This window comes from Panthera pardus, unplaced genomic scaffold (genome assembly GCF_024362965.1).
Source record: "Panthera pardus isolate Hobbes unplaced genomic scaffold, ASM2436296v1 HiC_scaffold_8, whole genome shotgun sequence".
In the NCBI taxonomy this organism is placed as follows: domain Eukaryota; kingdom Metazoa; phylum Chordata; class Mammalia; order Carnivora; family Felidae; genus Panthera; species Panthera pardus.
Genome location: NW_026527013.1, coordinates 117717998 through 117738715, shown reverse-complemented (window position 1 = coordinate 117738715; position 20718 = coordinate 117717998). Strand labels below are relative to the sequence as shown.

Here is a 20718-nt window from a genome sequence, read left to right as displayed (position 1 = left end):
CCCCCCAGGGCTGGCTGCGCAGGCTGGAGTCAGTGGTAGTGTGGGTAGGAACCGGGAGGATCGGAGATTGTCTTCACCGATTTACACAAGAGCAAGGAATGGATAGGGCAGGTTCGAAAAGAAGGGGAGAAAGACGAGAGCCGGTGTGGGCTGGGATTTGGAAGTCTCGACAGACGCCCAAGTTGCCAGAAGTTTGAAAGAAACTGACTAGGAATGTGAGGGGTGCGTGTGTGTGTGTGTGTGTGTGTGTGTGGAGAGACAGAGAGAGACAGAGAAAGTGTAGGGGGCTAAAATGAGATTCCTTTGGTGTTTGTTTTAGGAGACTTTAGTAAAACTTTAAAACTCTGTCTGGGCTTCAGCTTTATGTAGGGTTATATGACAAGAGCCGCAGACATTTGGAGAAAAGGCTCACCTGTCCACAGAGTCAAATATTTCTTTTTTTAATTAATTTATTTTTTTTAGCATTTATTTATTTTTGAGATAGGGAGAGACAGAGCATGAACGGGGGAGGGTCAGAGAGAGAGGGAGACACAGAATCCGAAACAGGCTCCAGGCTCCGAGCTGTCAGCACAGAGCCCGACGCGGGGCTCGAACTCACGGACCATGAGATCATGACCTGAGCCGAAGTCGGACGCTTAACCGACTGAGCCACCCAGGCGCCCCATAGGGTCAAATATTTCAACTCGATCATCAACTCTGTTTTGGATGTCACTCTACTGTTGACACACTGCACTAGGCACAGTGTCTTGTCAGAACCGAGTTGGCCAGAAGAAATATTTCATCAAAATGTTTCATTGAATGGTCTCTTTGATCAACGAAAAAAGTAATGTCGAGCAAGGCATTTATTGACCCGCCAGGCAGACCTCACGAGTGGACAATTATATTACCATCGCAAGGCCTATTGCAAAAGAGAACTGGGAAACAAGGCACTGTGCATGAGGGTTCTCATGCACCGTCAGGATGACCAAAGTCTCCAAGTTCAAGGAGGTAAACGTCTCTGAATTACCTGCTGCATTCTCTAAGCTCTTCTATTTTTGCTGGTTCTGCCACAGGAAATGGAGCCTTAAGAGGGTCCACAGGCCTTTTGCCCACCACATGGCATCATTGACTCCAGAACGTGCTCCGTATTAAACTGTAGGTTGGTGCTGGGTGGCAGGGGGGTGGGAGGCAGAAATGAAATGCGTTCCTCACCGTCCAGGAGCTTCTGCCTGAACAGAGGAACAGACAGGCGGGTGACCAATCATGAAGAGCAGAGGGAGAAGTGCTACCAGAAAGTCACGCGGGGATACGTGGGTCTTGCTACAGAAACACCACGAAAGGGCACCTGACTTGTAGTGGATGCCCTCAGAGTAGACCTCAGCCATCAGCGCATAGGAGACATATCGTGAGTCCTGAATAACTAGTAGGAATTAGCCAAGCTATGAGGCATTGGGAGGGGAAAAGAAAAGACCCTTCTGAACCAAGGGAACCCGCAGTGACTTCATCAGCAATTCACATCCAGCCTCTCGTTGTATTATTATCCTCACGCTATAAATGAAGGAACGAATTCCGTAAGGTTGAGTGACCTATTCCCACTTATCTTGTAAGCAGTGAAACCAAGATTTAAACTTGTTACCATTTTCCCTGCCTCTTTATAGAACTTGCTCTCTGAAGGAGAATCCTTTTTACTTAGTGATATTCACACTTCCCTCACACACCACACCTCAGGGACACCTGGGGTGAATGCAAGTGCATTCATTCTGGGAAGAGATCCAAAGTATTACAGAATCAAATATCATGGAATTTTAGATTTTCTTCTTCAAATCAGGTTAAGGAAACTGCATAGAGAAGCCACCCCCCCCCCACGCCCTCCCACACACGTACACTTAAGAGATTCACAGTGCATATTAACATATGAAAGGCACTGACAAGTCCTGCAGAAAAATTAATGTTAAATTTTGTTTAACTCAATGTGTCTGAAATGTAACTGACCATGGAAACCTCCAACTTAACCCCTTTCCTTCCTTCTTTTCTTTCTTTCTTTCTTTCTCTTTCTTTCTTTCTTTCTTTTTTTCTTTCCTTCCCAACTTCCTTCCTTCCTTCCTTCCTTCCTTCCTTCCTTCCTTCCTTCCTTCCTTCCTTCTTTTTTTAGTAACACTTATTAACACCTTTAAAGACATTCTGTATACAGTTTTCTTACTGCAGTGATGAGGAAACTGCAGTGGAGAGGGGTTGGGAGCTACCTTTGGGTATGTGCTAATGGCAGAGTCAGAACTCAATTCATCAGACTTCCTTCCAGTCAACATTCTCTCAGACAAATCATGCTTCAATATGTCCGTTCCATACTTCCAATATGTAAACAGTACACACAGCACATGAGTTGATAACCTTGTAATTGCCAACTTAACAAATTACCCCTCTAAAAAAAACCACAAAGAAATCCGTAGGTGAGAGCTGAGATCATGTATACAAATCTGAAGTGTGTTTATATACACTATTAATCGCCCTTGTCATGGTTTATATTAGTTATCCAACTCTTGCTGATATCAACTGTTTATCTTCACAGCCTTCCCACTGAAATAATAATACTAATAACAACTACTAGCTCTCTCGTTGCTCTCAGTGTGAAAGATAACATTAATATTTCGATGGCAATTTCTAGTGTTTATCTTTATGCATTCATTTAAACGGAACCAAAGCTGAAGAAATCACTTGTTAACAAGATAATCACAAAACAAATCTTTGCACCAAGTACTTCGTTGCGAGATCAAATCCCATCATCACCACCTAAAAGGAAAATTCTTACTTACTTTGGAATTCAGTTGGAATCCAGACAGCACAAAAAAGGAAGGGAAGGTTTTTTTTTTGTTTTGTTTTTTGGGGTTTTTTTTGTGTGAAGATTTCTATTATAACAGTATCTATTATATTAAAATTTAAGTTATGTTTGAATGAAAACATTTTCCAGGTAATATACAAATTAAAGAACACATTTCAAGAGCAGTCAGGGTGCAAATTTGAAGAGTATTTATGAATAATAATGGATTAGGAAAGGCCAATTGGGCTGTCTGTCTAAACAGTTAAATGTTCAGTGCCTGCATTCTGCATTTGTTACCAAAGGCTTCTTTATCAGCAGAAGGAGGCAAATGATACCCTGAAAATGTTTTAAACGTGCAACTTTGCTTATCTTCCTGTATTAATGATCCTTACGGCAGTTGTTATATTAACCTTATCACATAGAACAGCAATAGGGGAAAACTATTGTGAAAGGAAGGAAAAGAAAAGGCATTTAGTTTAATCTTGAGACCCTTTTTTCAACCTAGCAATTTTCTGATTGTCAAGGGCAGGGGGTAATGAAAGTAAGGTTTTTACTGGGTTTTCTTAAAATCTCAAAAAAGAAATCAGACATTTCAGACATTTCCAAATGGGTGATTCATTAAACATCATATGCTGTGAAGAGGACAGAGATTAGATTATCAATGAAAGGCTCATTACGTGAGTTCTGGGTTTCGTGAGGTCCGGGAAAGAGCTCTGACCGGGAGACAGTGAGTGACTCCTGAGAAAGCCAGCCTCTCCTTCAAGGCTCTGAATTACTCATTTGTGGATATGACATTACAAGAAATACAATTTGCCCCTCAGAAGACTTCTAGATTCTTCTTCATACAGTCCCTGTGCTCACATAGAGGAAATTCAAAGGCTCCGTCTTTTAACTCCGTTTAACTTGGACAACAATACCAAACCCGACCCTAAGGCCCCTTACCTTCTCATTCTCTCAAGGTGCTTAGGGAACCACCTAACTTTATGACTGCAATTAATGTTTTCGTTCCACTGCAAATGCTTGAGCTTAACACACAGACCAGCAGAGTGAAGCCCCTTCGGCTTCTTCAGCCAGGTAATACGCTTCTTCCTTTTTTTTTTTTTTTTTTTTTTTCCATTATCCCTTTAATGCAGAGCAGGGCTACTGATTACAAAGAGGCAGTTTGACTCCAGCAATAGGTCTTCCTCACTAATCCTCACTGTCATGGAAATTCCAGCTGCTACAAGAATAAGAGGTTCAATCCATATTTGCCAGCTCTAATATGAAATCTGTCAGAGCCCAAATTAATGAGTTCCAAATTCCTTACATCACGATAACAGGTTAAGACTGGTCAATTAATTACATAAATCCTTCCCGATTCATTGTGCGTTTGCAGCCCAGATTGTGTCTTACATTACTCCATGACACAAGGCCTTTTGGCTCCTGTTGTTCTGCAGAAAGGCCCCATTTAAGTGGAGGCTGCCTGCCACGGCAAAATGTTAAATGTCACACGTTAAATTTGCACTTTTCTGTAATTGCTTTTGTTAAAAAAAAAAAAATTAAATTAAAGCACAGGGCTCCCAGTACACCACTATGCAGAGGGCTGGGGTGGTACTGAATGGATCCCCAGGCGTGCAAGGAGCTACCTTTCACCTCTAAAGGTTCACAGGGTCTCTCTGTAGCAGGTGCCCAGTAGGCAGTGGAACCCAGAACGCGCACATTTGTGAAATGAACCAAGTTTCCCGAGGATCCGTGGTAGCAAAAATATATATTTGGGAGAGTCTTTTCTTGATGAAAGGATTAAAATAGCACTCTTTACATAGCCAGATTCCCTTTTGTCTACCAGCAAAAGTTAGATATATAAAACATGGTTGATCTAATCACTTCTTCAGGAACATACATGGTACAAACGAATGCGTGTCATACGTGTGTAGATCTTTGCCATAAAAAAAAGATGTTGCTGATGGCTTTGCTATCAGCAAACTGGGACACATCTACAGAGGGAAAATAACTGAGGATTAAGATCTCAAAGGAGTTAAAAAATCGTCCAGGTCAAACGTTTTCCTTTCTAAAGCATCAAAATGAGCTTGGAATCACAACTCGTTTGAACTAGACGTAGACTGTGGACTTCCAGCTTCCTAGGGCAGCCGGTCTTCACTCCGGTACATGTCCTTGTGGAATGGCCTTTTATGTGCCTAGGTGTTCTGTACTGAAGGACCGAGTCTCTGGTATTATTTCCTGCATCATCTCATTGAGGGCTGGGGGTTCTGCGAATACGCTAGCGAGCAGACGATGCCACTAAGCACAAAGTGAAATCTACATGGGGCGCAGGTTCCTCCGACCTGGAACCCCTAACGCCACTCACTCCACCAAGCGGACAACTAGCCAGACCCGAGGCTGCGTGTTCTCTCCGCCGCCCTGGCCCCGCAGCGCCCCCCTCTGTCCTCCGACGGCCTTGCACCGGCTATGCCATCTGCGCGCGCCTCTTTTTTCCAGGCGAAGAACAGCGCCCCCCCCCCCCCCGCCCCGCTTCTGGGCCCGCAGCCTAAAGCGGTGGAGGATCCGTGTTCCTAAACTACCCCGCTACCCCCACCCCCGCACACAGAGACATTAAACTCTGACCCAGGGCCGTTTCTGGACCCGGAGGCACGCGCTTCTATCCCGAGGCCCAGTCCCGCCACCAGGCGCGACCGTCCCCTCCCTCTCCAAACGGGAGGAGGCGAGTTTAAGGCGACGGCGCGTCCGCTCGGCAGGTTTTAAGGTCCTGGGGAGACTGGAGAGGAAAGGGGTTAACTAACGGGTGCGGTGCGTGCGCAGACATTCGGAGCGCACCGGCTTCGCCCCAGCCTCGCCGCGACCCCGGGGCGTTCGCCGCCCCCCCCGTACCCCCCAGGCCTCGTCGCCTCCAGGCCGGGCGGCACGTCGTCGCCCGCTCTCCGGCCGGCCGGCGGGGCCGGGGGCCGCAGCGCCGCGAGCATCTTGCAGAACAAAGACTCAGGTCTAGACGGGGCAGCGCCGCCGCCGCCGCCGCCGCCGCCTCCCCCGGCTGCGGCTCCGGCGCGGCCGACCCCGACCCAACCATCCCCAAACCCACCAGAACGGCGGAGTTGCGGCTCCACGCGCGCTCCCAAACCCAGCGGGGCCCCAGGAGACCACCGAGCCCGGAGGCCCGCGGTGGGGACGTCGCTATTCAAAGCTCCCCCCGCCCCTCCGACACCAAACCCACCCTCCGAGGCCCCTCTGCATTTTTATGTTTTATTATTGTTTTTCAAGCAGCCAGAGTCGTCATTTTCACATTGGGAAGGGGGCCTCGTGGTGCCCACGTTGGCAGCAGGTGGGGCAGGGGAGAGGGCGCTGCAGGTTTGTGCTGTAAATCGCTGTCTTTTTGCGGCCGTTGTTCCCACTCGCCACCCACCGCCTCCCTCCACCCGGGTTTTCTTTTTTTTCTCTCTCTCTCTCTCTCTCTTTCTTTCCGCAGCGCAGTTGCTATGGGTTACCAGGGCGGTTGCCATGGGTTACCGGACCGAGGCCGGCTGGCTCGCTACCTGCCACCCAGTCGCCGCCGCAGCCGCCGCCGGCGGAGCGCCCGGGCGGGAGGAGGCGGGAGCGCGCGTGTACGGGACGCGGCGCGGGGGAGTGTGCGCGGGCCGCCGAGGCGCCGCAGCCAACGGGCGGCCGAGGGTGCAGCGGCGGGAGCGCCACCGCCAGTGGGGTGGGGGCAGAGCTATAAAGAAGACCCAGAGGTAAGAAACTAACAAAAACACAACCACAAGTTATGCCCGTGCTGTGCCTCTGCAGCAGCAAAGACAAGCGGTGTGGGGTTTGGGGATGAGTCTACACTTCTCGTGGGGGAGAGAAAGGGTGTGTGCCTCTTTGGCATAAGCCATTTGCATAGTGTCTTTAGACCAGAGTTTACTTTCAGCAGAAAACCGTGGCTGAATTTTTTCCCCTCTTTTCTTCTGTATCGTTTGAAAAGAAGTCCTTGGAATTTTGGAGAAAGAGAAAATGATCATTACCAGAGTTGGCGCAGCTGAAATAAATGACTGTCCAAGGCAGTGTTCATAACAATGATCCAGAAAAGTTTCCAACAAGAGTGAACAGCAATTGTGTCTGACTTAAAGGGACAATGGTGACTCGTTTGTGAGATGCATACGGCAAAGAACAGAGTCAAAATCCTTAGTAAATATTTCAAATTTTAAAATGTTGCTTACCTACATTCTTCTAAAATTTTTGAATTCCCTCTATTAAAATGTATTTCTTATGACCTTTATTTGCAAAGAAAATTGTATCTATGCTTTGAATATCAAATTGCAGTAATTAATTTCAGACGGCGTTTTGTACTTGAAAATGTGTCTATATAATAAAGGAAGAGAAGGTCTATATTCCAAACAAAAACAGAAAATTGTGTTGAAATTAATGGTTTTCCTCCACTGAAAAGATGCTACATTGGATTTACAGGACACCAACTAAGCAATTTAAGTATTAAGAGGGCAACTATTTAGAAAGAGAATAAGCTTTTGTTGTGTTATATTTGTCTTAAAACTGTAGAGGCCTTTTGTGAAAAAAACTGTCTTCCATTTATAGCTGAAATACTAAAAACCTTATTTGTACCACAGTAGCTCCATAATGATAAATCCTTAAGGCACCAAAAAAACGGAGTTCAAAACAACATTCAATTTACTGTTGGATATAACTGTAATTGTGGCGAGGCTAAATGAATTTGTTTATGTTCTCAATAGCCATAAAAGAAATTTTATTCTTTTACCTTACTACAGTAAGGTTATTGCATATCACTTGTTTGTATTTAATTATTCAATAAAATGTGCATTAGGCTTGAAAAGCTCCTGCAAGATATTTAATATCTTAAGGGACATAACTATTTAAAGATAAACATTTCTGCTTTTCCTTGGCAATTTTTAAAACTTGTAATTTTAACTAGAATCTAAGTCACTTTCTTCCAAGTGAGACTTTAAAGAAGCCCTAAGTAACAGGTTGTTGACTTTCCTTGTCGACACCTCCGGGTTATATATAAAACCAGTTCTCAAACAAAACACACAAACTGGCTTTATAGGTGAATCATTTACCCTTTAAGAACTAGCCAGGGAAATACAGTTCTGCTGTATGTAAATCATAAAGCATCCAAGATTACATTAAAAATAGTTTTAAATAAACATCGACTTAATTTAGTTACTTAGTAACTACTTTTTTTTCCCAAAGAAAGCTTTATAAAATTACGCCAGAGAAAAATAAGAGACTTGAACATAGCAAGAAGGCCACTGGGGGCTGAAGTTTACCTAAATATCTCAGCTGCAGAAAATGAGAAGCCAGTGCTTACAAAACAACCAAACCCAAGGCTAAAAACCTCAAATGTGTACAACTATACTGAGCAGTAAACCAAATCTTACCCACGTTTCTCATTAAAATTTACTGCTTGCTCAAAAACACCCTGAAATTAGGTGGAAGTCAAAAAAAAAAATGTATCCTCTTCTATAAAATAAGTGATCCAACAAACTGAACTTGATTTTTTCACGTTTAATGTGAAAACGATGATCATGTGAAGGTTACATACCACAGTATTAGGCATTACTTAATATCAACTTTAATGGCTATGTTACATCATCTAAAAATATGACAATTGGTGGCACATTACATGCTGTTGAAAACTGCTGTAAAACAGAAATAATGTGAATTCAGACACATATTGCCAAACAAGCTGGGGATCGCTCTTACATGGCTAGATGGCAAACTTCACAGGTTAGCAAGATAAAAAGAAATTGCTCCATCTTTTCCGCCCCCGTGTTAAAATGAGTCTTAGATGATAAAATAACAAGATCCAAGATACATTAAATAAAAATATTTACAAAAGTTCAATAATGTTTTAGACCAAACAAAAACAAAAAAGGAAAACTTAAGGAAATCATTCTTGTTCTAAATTTAATTTATTTTCTGTTCTTAGTTACGAGCACTTCAAAGGCTTTTTAATAATACAGTCACTTTTAAACTCCCAGTTAAAATGAGGTGAGGTAACATTTAATTAAAGCAACAAGTTATCGCAGTTACATGGAAGTGTCTTCCCGGTAGTTTGAGAGACGCTTCACACCATTCAACAGAGAAGAAACTTGGATAATTATCTCAAGGAAACGCTGCCTCATCTGAAATTTGAAGTTCAATGTAGTTTATCTAAGACATTTTATCTTTGGGCCACTAACAAAGAAGACATTTTATTAAACTGCGCCAGTCCTCAGGCAGATGCCTTAAAAGAAAGGCTCTTGAAAAATGAGTAATTCTTAAATTAGCAAGTTGATATTCTTTTCTAAATGATGGGAATGTTTATTGAAAACATTAAATGTATTACTTTTTATAAGATCCCACTTGTAACTTAAAAATAAGTAACAAGTAACCACCACTGACACTGAAAGTTATCTAGTGATAAGAAATTGCACATTTAGTCAGAAAACAGTCAACCTGGAATTCTAATTACACGCCGGTAATGAAACCACAGTACCTGTTTCCAGAAACCAGGTGTTAAAGCTTAATGTGAACAATGCAAATGTATTTCTGAATCTATATATTGCAGGTATGAACAAAATTACGAGCACGATTTCTGTTTTCATGTAAGACGTAAACATTATTTTACCATGTCTCTAGTCATAAGGTACATTTTCCATCTACGTGTGAAATAAAATACTGGAAAGGCGAAGCTTCTTAAAATATTTCAAACACCCAAAGCGAAGTGTTTTGCCAGTGCAGGGGAGGTGCCCAGAAAACATCAGCCACATGTCTGAAAGAGGCCGTCCGGTCGATGCCGTCAGTCTTCATACTGGCTAAGATCACACGAGCTGGGTTTATGCTGACGCTGTCCCACTGACACGAGAAGGAAGGCGCTTTCTGGATTTTCAATGCTGCCTATTTACCTATCTTTTCAAATTCAGCAAAACCAACTCGGTGCTTCTAAATGTATGTGGCATTTCAGTTCAGGACAGGATCTAGTTTTACCGATAATGTTTGCCTACAAAGGAGAGTTGCATTCGCGGGCCTTTAGCTTTTTACAGGAGCTTATCCAAAATAAGACAACATAAAAATACCACTAATAAACAACCCAACGTCTTTAATTAAATACCTACTATCATGACAGGGAGCGTTAGGTAAGAAGCTATTATTAGTGAGCTTGCTTCTCCACGACTGGACGTAATTCACTATTCCGAAGATGGTAACATCAGAATTCTTTTTCAGGATTCCTGCGGGGCTGTGCTCATTTTACATCCGTGTGAACTGCTGTCATCACTACTGTGTCCGAGCCCAGAGGATGAACTGGAAAAGAAGAGAGGGGGAAAATAATAAAAAGAGGAAATTGGTTTTCACAACACACTCAAAGCCTGAGTAACAGAGGAGAACTTTAATTATCTCCAGTCACAAAGAGAGACAGGAAATTTGGACTTTTAATTAGCCATTTGGAGTGCAGTTGGATATTTTTTTAGCTAGATAATTTAAACGCGAATAATTCAAGTCTGACTAAATGAAAGTCACATAATCAGAATGCAGATAATTGAATTTCTACTGCGTTCATTAATTCAGTGTGGAGGTGTGTGTGAAGACTACTATGATGAGCTGTCACAGCTCAATAAAATCTCAGTCAATTAATTTTTTCATTATCTTAGTATTACATCAACAAAACAGTGAGGTGCGTATGCATATACACACATGTACGTGTATATGCGCACGCACACGCGCGCTCTGTATCATACAGACGCATACACGTTAACTCGAAATGCAAGGCGATACCTTTCTGAGTCATAATCTATATCATTTTCTTTTTTTCCTTCTTCATCTTCTTCAGGGAAACGTCTGTTCATCAAGGCAAACTTGTGAATTGCGTCTTCTACCGAGTACTTCGTCTGCCCGGAGACGCAGGCCTCAATGTCTTCCGAATTCAAATGGCTCTGCAGGAAGAGGTGAAGGCAGCTGTCCGAGAGCAGAAGCGCGTTCTGTAGGACCCTGGGCAAAAGAAACAAGGAGACATCCTCGGTGAACAGGGGTGGACAATTCGAGGGTAGGAGAGAGGAGAAATGTTAGAAATGTGCCACCGCTATAATTTCTCTACTATGGCAAACTTTGCATCAATTACAGACTCTGCCTATTAAAAGGATGAAAGCATATGTTAACTTTTATTCAATTATTTGGAAATTTAGGTGAGTAAAAACACGAAGCTAATAGTTAACAACATCTGTTAAAAGAATAACTTCAAGGACGTTTCTTCAATTTAACCATCTGTTATGACCGTGTGGATTAATTATGGAAAGATTCTGCTGATAGTCCTAGAAATTTATTCTACTTAAAAAAAATTTTTTACTGCCAACCAGCATGTCTGTTCTGTGATCTTTATTGGCTAGGCTGTCATCAAACATCAAAACTTTCCACTGCTATTAAAAATTATATTAAAAAGTCAATACGTTTCTCAGCATGTTTTACATTTTAAAACTTTACAAGTATACTTATGTACATGTTTACAACAGCTAAGTTGAGAGATGGCTTTTTTTGAATACCTAAAATCGGCGAGAAATTTCTCCATACTCTGCAGTAGCACTGTGTATCTATGTTATTAAAATAAGCCATCAAATAAAATTGCTCCCAGCTAATTTTACCATATCTATACTTAAACCATGATGATTCTGTGGTAAGTACATACTAGCCTTCCCATATTCAAAGTCAAAGTTTACAACGAGTACAGATTTCAACCAGTGCATCAGAACTACACGGAAAATTAAAAACGACTCTAACAAATCCATACATGCTCAAATTCATATTATTACTGAATGTGGGTTTTCTTTCTGAAATGCATGTCTTGGGAGGGGAAATGAAGTCAGAGTACACCCTTATTTTTATTTTTATTTTTTTAAATGTTTTTATTTATTTTTGAGACAGAGAGAGACAGAGTATGAGCAGGGGAGGGGCAGAGAGAGAGGAAGACACAGAATCTGAAGCAGGCTCCAGGCTCTGAGCTGTCAGCACAGAGCCCGATGCGGGGCTCGAACTCATGGACTGTGAGATCATGACCTGAGCTGAAGTCGGACACCCAACCGACTGAGCCACCCAGGCGCCCCACCCTTATTTTTAAATGAAAACCTGTTTCATATTTTCAGGAAAGATCTTGATGTATGATAATTTAGTCTCTACAAATAGTCCAATAAAGATATAATACAAGGCACTCAGACCAGATAGAAGGGACAAAACTAAAATACTAAAACCTGAGCATAATTTTGCCCAACATGGGATTTTTCATAGAGAGCTCTAAGAAAAACAGATTATGTATGTCAGGCCAAATGAACCTTGCCTTATAGTCTGCATTTTTACACAAATAATTAGGAAAAGTGAATCTTTTCTGGCCATTCATATTAATTTACTTAAAATCCAAGGTCATTACAAGATTTCCTTTTCTTCAAAATAAAACAGAGGCAAAAGTCTAAACACGTACAGTATCACAACCAAAATGTAGCTTCGACAGGCTTACCAAATGTAGCCTGGGAAAATATTCTTTACTGGCCCCACGAAAAGGAAAATGAAAAGCTTTGTGCGTTTTGAAAGGGCAAAACTCTCAAGCAAAGCAGCTAAATACTTCCCTTCCCTCCGTGTCTTCTGCCCTGGCTTCTCCCAGAAGATGAGCATGTCACATGGTAAAGATTAATTTACCAAGTACAAGTAGTAAAGTAGTAAATCCCTTTTACTACTCTTTGAGATTTATTTTCTACATTTACAAATGTTTACCACTCTTGTTTTAAATACTTGAAATCAAGAGAAGATTTATGTGGCAACAGCCCATTAATATGAACTTGCATCCACTGTGAAGTTTGCACGGAGTGTTTCCTGCGCCCTTCTGTCTGTCAGTGGTTTTCCTGCCAGCCAGGGTACAAGTAACTGCTCACGGGATTATACTTACTGCTTTATTTCTGTTGGAAATGTGTTTTATTTTCTTTATAAAATAATGGGTAATCCTTAAAATTGATTTTAGATGGTTCGAGGCATTACACCACAAAAGTAATGAGCACTAATGCCAATGATATTGGACACAAATTCATTTTAGCTTTATTTCACGTCTAAAGCAATTCTACTGAGCCTTGAACTGCTCACGCGCTGTTATTAACTTGCTGGTAACCTAACACACGGGTACAGCAAACAAAAGTGATCAGAGTCCAGGTTGATCGGGACCTCAAGGCTACTGTCCTTTTTCTTGAGCTATAATTCAATTTCCAATTTTACTGTACATTAGACTCATTATTTCCCAGTGTTTTCTCTTCTGCTCGCTACTGCCATCTGGAGGACATGCCCGTGAAAAGCGAGAGGGAGCCCGCACACACCCAGCTCACAATTCTGAAGTGGGAGAATGTGGCTGGGGAGGCGAGATCTGAACACCACACAGGCCTGGAGTTCAAAGACAGTACATCTGAATGCCCGCTGGCTGGCTAAATTTATGCTACCATACTCCATGGGTATGGCCTTTAAAGAAGCAAAATAATTTTTTAATGTACTTATGATTTTTTTTTTTTTACTCAGATAATTCATTTCACAATTAAAAATACAAAATTTTGAAAGCATTTTCCCATCTGGTTCAGTGAGCGTAACCAGTTCATTTTAAGTAACACCTGGTTTACTGTATTTCAGAGAACGTTGTGACTGCCATCATCATAGTATTAAATCCTATTTTTACCTTAGTCATATTTGTGCCACACTTTCCACAAACAAATCTAACAGCAGAAATTAACTTCAAACTTAATATAAAGAGTACTTTGTAAAATGGTCAATAAAATGTCATCTTTATAAGCCTCCATAAAAACAAATGTATACAATTTTCAAGCCTTTACAAAAGGAGCAACAAATAGCCTCTAGAATTTTAGAGGTATTTCTGAAAAGATATTTACAACATGAGTCAAACGTTATTCCTTTCCCCATAACAAATTTAAACTAAACAAAGCAAATCTTGTTTTTCCCTTGAATTGGACACAGTTGAAAATCTGGTTTTCCTCAACCTGATTTTATTAGGTGTATTATATACCAGTTCAGTTGGGAACAATATATAGCTATGCAAAACCATTTAATCCTAACTAAGGATGCCCTGTCTACTGAACCCAATATAATGATATATACACATGTGTACAGTGTGGAAGGTTCGCAGTTGGATGTAGGGGAGAAAGAATTTAAGTCAGCCTGTTTACCTCTTACCATGAGGGAAAAAAAAAAACAACCTACAAATCTTCTCCGAAGACATTCATGATCTGTGCTATGGTGCCCTCTATTGAACACAAAGACTTATATTGTGTGTGTGTGTGTGTGTGTGTGTGTGTGTGTGTGTGTGTGTTTTCATGGTATCCTTTCACAAAAAACTAATATTCCTTAAATTTTTAAGAAATATAAAGCTATAATAAAAAGTCTACACTGTAAGGCACATGTAGTTATATTAATGGGATGAATTCAGCAAAAAAGGAAAGCTGGCTCCCATTCATGATATGAATCAAACAAAAAATTAGTAGGACTGCCATGTTTATCGTTAGGGACTTACCAACACAGTTTATCATTTTAGTCCATAACTTTCTTTTCCCATAACTATTAGCAGAAGTGACTTACAATTTATAATTAGCTAGGGAGGGAAAATCCAAACGGGAGAGTATAGCCAAGATTGAGGGAAAATGAATGTATTTGAAAAATCTCACACTCATACTGACCAAATTTAACTATCATGTAAGAGTTCTACTAATTATAAACCTGCCAGATCCTAGAATGAATATGCCTCCACCTTTCCTCTAACTTCCTTGTTTATAAAAGTGAGATGATACCCAATTCTTAATATTATTGTAGGACCTGAGCTAAAACATGCAAAAAGCTAGACACAAAAGCTAGCAAGTGTTCAATAAACAGTATAAATTATTATTCTTTGGCACCTAGTCAAAGGAACAACTTTCCAATTCCTTTATGAAGACTGGCCTGGATGCGTACTTTGTTATTAAAGATGTATTACTGAGGTGCCTGGGTGGCTCAGTGGGTTAAGCGACTGACTTCGGCTCAGGTCATGATCTCATGGTTCATGGGTTTGAGCCCTGCGTCAGGCTCTGTGCTGACAGCTCGGAGCCTGGAGTCTGCTTTGGATTTTGTGTCTGCCTCTCTCCCTCGCTCTCTCTCAAAAATAAACATAAATTTTTTAATAAAAAAGTATTATCCCACCTTAAGATGAATATATATATATAGTATACACACATATGTACAGAGACAGCAGCAATTTGGTTTTAAAGGGTTTGAACATATATACTCTTCTTGGTTCATAACTTCAAAACTTACATAAAAACCAGGTTTAAAAAATACATGCGATGATCAAAACAGGGAGGGGGACAAAACATAAGCGACTCTTAAATATGGAGAACAAACAGAGGGTTTCTGGAGGGGCTGTGGGAAGGGGGGGATGGGCTAATTGGGTAAGGGGCACTAAGGAATCTACTCCTGAAATTACTGTTGCACTTTATGCTAATTTGGATGTAGTTTAAAAAAATAAAATTATCAAAAGAAATACATGGGATAAATCTACAGCACAAGTATATATCACATTTGAATGCTGTGGTATCTTCCCTCTCAAGTTCCTAGAAGTACTACACAAAAAACAAGGTACAGGCCATTGACAGTAACCACTACTTAGCAGGTACCTCATGGGGCCTCAGGGGATGTCAAGCTGGGGTCAGGACACGGCGCTGAGATGGCACTGAGACCGCCGAGTTGCAAGTCACATCCCGCTTCCCAAAATGGACTTGGGCTCGGGGGATCCCAGGGGAAAAGAGCTGGAAGGTTGCTACTTCTACACAGACTGGACAAAGCTATGCATCCGAATCCGAGGGACACAGAACGGAGGGTGAGGAGGACCTGAAGGGGCCACGGTATTTAGGCCATTTAGGTCGGGGGTGAATCCGGCCGTGTGGTATTATAGACTTGTTGCTTCCTTCAGGTTCAAACCACGTAGAAGCACCAGCTTCACTTTTAATGTGAAACTCACCAGCTTGGAGACTAATGTTCACACACCACAGTGGAACAGACACCACAAGCGAACTTGCTGTCTCTTCTCTGATTTGACTTCTGGATGGTAACCCAGACCCAATTTTAATGAACCTAGCCATCCCCTGGTAAGTACATAGGACTTTCCCACTAGAATGGAAGTTTCAAGTGGATAAGGATTGGTGTCCATTGTGCGCAGTCGGAAGTAGTCACTTACTAAATAGGTTTCCAGAGTCCTTACCAATGCATCATCTTAACGACACAACCAACTAGGGCAGCAGTGAATGTGCTACATCATCATACCCTTTACAACAAAGGCACACAAGAATTAAGTGACTCTTCCAAGGTCGGATGGCCAGAAAAAAATTAGGAGTTGTGACTTATAGGAGACCTGGAACCCAGCTCTTCAAGCTCCTGATCCAGGATACTTTCTGCTATGATGTCTGCATCAAATTCAATCCGCAAACAGCCAAACGACACAGTATGTAAAAATAACCAAGCACAAGCCTAAGTGCACTGCAGCCAAATGACATTCATTCAGTCATTAATTTGGCAGATCAACTGTGGAAAAAAGGTCGTATTCAAAGCAGCGAAGTGATTCCTGGTCAAAAACACACGCCCTGAGCTTAACTCAATGTAAAGACAGAGACACATGCTGTTCTTTGACCTCCAAAAAGGAGACTTCTCTACGGAAGACAAGCGGCCCCCGAGTGCTGACAGGGACTGCAGGATTTGGCTGTCCCCACCCAGGCCCCACTGCCAATGGCCAGTCTGCAGCTTCCTGAACAGCATCTGCACTGACGGGCCATTCGGCCAACTTGGACAACTGGGGCCACATCTTAAGGGAGATGCCATCAGCCACCTGGGTCTCATACAGACAACAATTAAAAGCAGAGCGGTCTCCAAAGGAAACGGGCAGAAAAAAGTTGACCAGGCCTTTGTTCCGTCATGCCTGTGATACCCAAAAGAATACCACCGTAATGTTTTCTGAGGACTTGGCTTGGTTAATGGGTTCTTATGGTCTCTTGTCATTTTTATTCCTCTGTTCTTTTTCCTTTCTGGCCCTCCTTCAATTTATAATCGCGGATATTTCTGTATGTCTCCATGACCCCTTCCAAGGAAAGACACTATATCAACTTAATGGAAATAAATATTAATATTCATGTGCATACTTAATATCCAAACCCTTTATGAGTGAGCCATATGGGGAGAAGGCAGTATATTATTTCAGGCTGGCTCTAAGGTCCCATGGAGTGAATGAACTCAAAAGGAGATTACTGCAGACCCTGAAGTCAGGAGAAAAAGAAAGAGAGCTTAGGAAGCTGGGCCCTGCCACTAACCAGCAGTCCTATGACTCAGCCTATTTCCTTATCTATAAAATGGGAAGTTTAAAAAATTAGCTCAAAGCTATTTCATGTCTAAGTGGATCAAAACAATAACAGCCAATACCACACATGACATGTCACACTATTGTGAGTGCTTTCTATTCATTAACTCACTTCATCCTCTCAACAACTATATGAAGTACATACTATTTTTAACCCCATTTTATAGATGGAAAAAAAACAAAAGCACACAGGAGGTAGAAAATGCTCCCAGCCCCTCAGCTCATAAGTAGCAGAGCCAAAATTTGAACCCAGACAGTCTGGCCTCAGCATCTGTGTGCAAACCAATGTGCTGTCTCACACGATGGGTATTCTAGCATTCCGGAGTGGGGACAGAAAGAAATTATAGCGGTGAGAATTCAAGTCATTTTAACTGCACTGCCTACCATCACCAAGCAATCCAGAGCTAATAACCCACCGGGACTATTCAACCACCAATAAATACTCCCTTATAAACATTCCCTCCAAAGAGGAGAGTTAAAGTCTTCCTTTAGAAGAGCCCAGAACAGTATCACTTAGCAGCCAATGCACTGGAGAACGGATTTTGGTCTGTCGATCCGAAATGTTGTAAATAAAGATAGTTTTTAAGTAGCACCTTTTTAATAAAGCATGTTTGCTTCCTCGCAAATTTTACTTTTGTCAGCTGAGTAGTAATTTGGCTCTGCTTTACAGCTTCAAGGACCACAGATTTATTCATCACCAGACTCAATTAGCTCATTGTTTTCCTTCTAGAAGATGTGGTCCCAGATGTGCACGATAAGATGTCAGCCACAAGATGGCGCTCTAATATAGGAAATGAACTACTGAGGTAGGCTCTAGATTATTATTAATATTTGGAACACTGATATTCTTCTCCCCCACATAATTATAGGACACTCAACTTTTGCAAAGCACTTTGCTTACAACTCCTGTATGGCCGCAAGAGTTTCTGCACACTTACTTTCTGAGGAAATCTTCCAAACCCTGACGACGCTGATCTACATGCTGGCGATTATTCATGTTGAAAAACAGGTTTTTAGATGGAAGTTCTGGCAGTTGCCTTAGGAAAAAGGAAAAAAAATTTTTTTTAATAATCAAATCAAGGTGGGTTAGGGACAAAATTTCTCCAAGCGAAAGCAAATTATGTTATAATTATCATATAGTTGTATATATTATAGGGTATATATAATAAGGGTATAAGATAATTAATTAACTTAAAGAAAAACCCATTTTTAAAAATTTTTGAGGGCTTTCATGGTCAATACTCAACAGGTTAGTGAAATGCAAGTGATAAATTTTGTATTCAGATGTAGCAGCCACAAAACTAACTAAAGCTATAGATGGCAATCAAGAAGCCTATCAAATCCTTCATGTTTTCTGAATCTTAATGCATGACGAATTTTAAAATATTGAATATAATAATAAAGCCTCCCCAATATCACTTATTTAAATCACTTACACCAGCAACGCATTACTTTGGAGTCTCTGCCTCAGCCACACAAATTCTCTGTATCTTCTTCGCACACAGGATGTTTTCATTGTAAAACACATGCTATTGGTCTGTTTGAAGAAAAAGAAAAATACAAGCCCCATTTAAGGAAAAAATGTTTTTTCCTCCATCTCGAACTCACCAAATGTGCCCATGTTCATTTGCATAGGATTTAAAAAAACCAAAAGCACAGTTGCACTTGTGCCAGATTCCAATCTTGCACAAAGCCCACCACTATCTATTACATCCCTGAAAAACAGCCGGGATGACATCAACGCGCAGTGTTGTCCTGGGGCAAAGCCTGACCCTACCGTCCCCTGAGTCCTGAGGTAGCCTCCTGCTCACCTATTAGCACTGCTTTCAAAGATGAATCATAAAAATTAAACAAATCCTGCAGTCTAAATGACCAATAAAAACTCGGGGTCATCCCTTCCATTTTAATACCGTCCACCCATGAGGCTGGAGAAGCCTTTGGGAATTGAGACACTTTCTTATGGCCCTTGACACGACACCACGAGAAGCCATCATATCCTTGATACGGCCATCAGTACAGATCACACAAACCACCAGGTTTGGTGGTTTTCAGGCATCCTGAAATCACTTTTTTTTTTTTAATGTTTATTTCAAGTAGGCTCCACACCCAGAGCGGGGCTTGAACTCACAACCCTGAACTCAAGAGTCTCACGCTCTACTGACTGAGCCAGCCAGGCACCCCCTGGTATCACTTTTAAACAAGAGAAGAGCATTCTCCTTCTCTACTAGATGTGCAAGGGAGTGCGATCCAAGGTAGAGAGAGGCTTGTGGTACACAGGGACAATTATACCCATGGGGAACCCACGTGCCAGTTCTGGCCCTGCCATATGGCAAGTCACTTAAACTCTAGTTTGCTGAGTGGTAAAATGGGGGTGAAGTAGTACACACCTATTTTACTGGGTGGTCATAAGGATTGATGGTAAGTACCTGACAAATGTTATCTATTAATACTGTTATTAGATAGGAGATGTCGGTTTGCTTCCAGCTACCCTAAGGCAGACTTGGAAAAGCCACCTACAGAGTCCCCATCCTAAGCAGAACAGCAATGCTTCTCCTCGGGGTAAACCCAAGACCAGTAAATACATGTTTCTCCTTTCTCCTTTGTGTAAAACAAGAGAGACTGGCAGATACCTGACTAATGGTTTCGTAAGATTTCTGTTCTCTACATTTATTTCGAACTTCTATTTCATGATCTTTACCCTGCCAAATGAGAGTGTTTTGGGTCCCCAAGATTTTTATTCTTTCAAAAATCATGATTATCCTACCACTTAGCACCTAAGCACCCAGCAGTTGTTTCCCTTGGCGAGTGCGAGTGACTATGTGCCTGAGTTCTTAAACCACCCCCACCCCCACCCCCACCCCCACCCCCATGAAAGGTACGGCACAGCTCCTGGTTCTCCTAAACTTGATAAAGTTCAGGAAACCTCAGAATGCAGACAGATGAAGAGATCTGCCCCCAAAGGAGCTACTGGTCTAAAGCCTGTCACCTTTGACAACACGGCAGCAAAACGCACAAGACGGAGTCTGGGGCACAGTAACATTCTGTGTGTGGATTTCAAAGCTTACTACGGCCTCACTCTAAAGTGACCCCTGGGGGACTGAGTCAGCAGACCGTTCACACCAGGACGAGTGTCCTAACAAGGCCTGGGCAGGTGTCCTCTAGAGGACCAGGCCACTGCAGGGACTCCTGACACCTCAGGTAGGACTGAACCGATTTCAACTCCCTTTCATTTCTCTGTTCTGGATTATTGTGGATGTCAATAATGTGGGTGTCAGTTGGAGATCCACCTGGCACCTATGCCAGACAAAGGTCCATCCATAAGTCCTTCATTTGCAGGACAAGGTTAGGAGAGCATATACAGTTCACTAGTTTACAATTCTAAATAAATGCTGAGATTCCACAGTCACCTGGTGTCATTTCTCTTGAGGTTCATTTAAATGGGTTAACTACCGGCTTCTCTACTGCAAAGCCCTATGGGTACAGCACCTAAATGAGGCTGACTAGAGCTCTCTAGTCCCCCCCACGCAGGCCC

General features: G+C 41.9%; 1 protein-coding gene across 5 annotated transcripts in view; it reads right to left on the bottom strand.

The window, feature by feature from the left end:
* Positions 1 to 8290: 8290 nt before the first annotated feature.
* SNX10 (sorting nexin 10) overlaps positions 8291 to 20718 on the bottom strand; it is a 74103-nt gene continuing 61675 nt past the window's right edge. For all 5 annotated transcript variants that reach the window (XM_053897133.1, XM_053897132.1, XM_053897131.1 and 2 more), the window contains 4 exons: positions 18623 to 18723; positions 18125 to 18223; positions 10556 to 10768; positions 8291 to 10084 (listed from right to left, as the gene is read on the bottom strand). In XM_053897133.1, the coding sequence (XP_053753108.1) occupies positions 10003 to 10084; positions 10556 to 10768; positions 18125 to 18223; positions 18623 to 18723 (495 nt within the window). In that variant the 3' untranslated portion in view covers positions 8291 to 10002. The remainder of the gene's footprint in view (positions 10085 to 10555; positions 10769 to 18124; positions 18224 to 18622; positions 18724 to 20718) is intronic.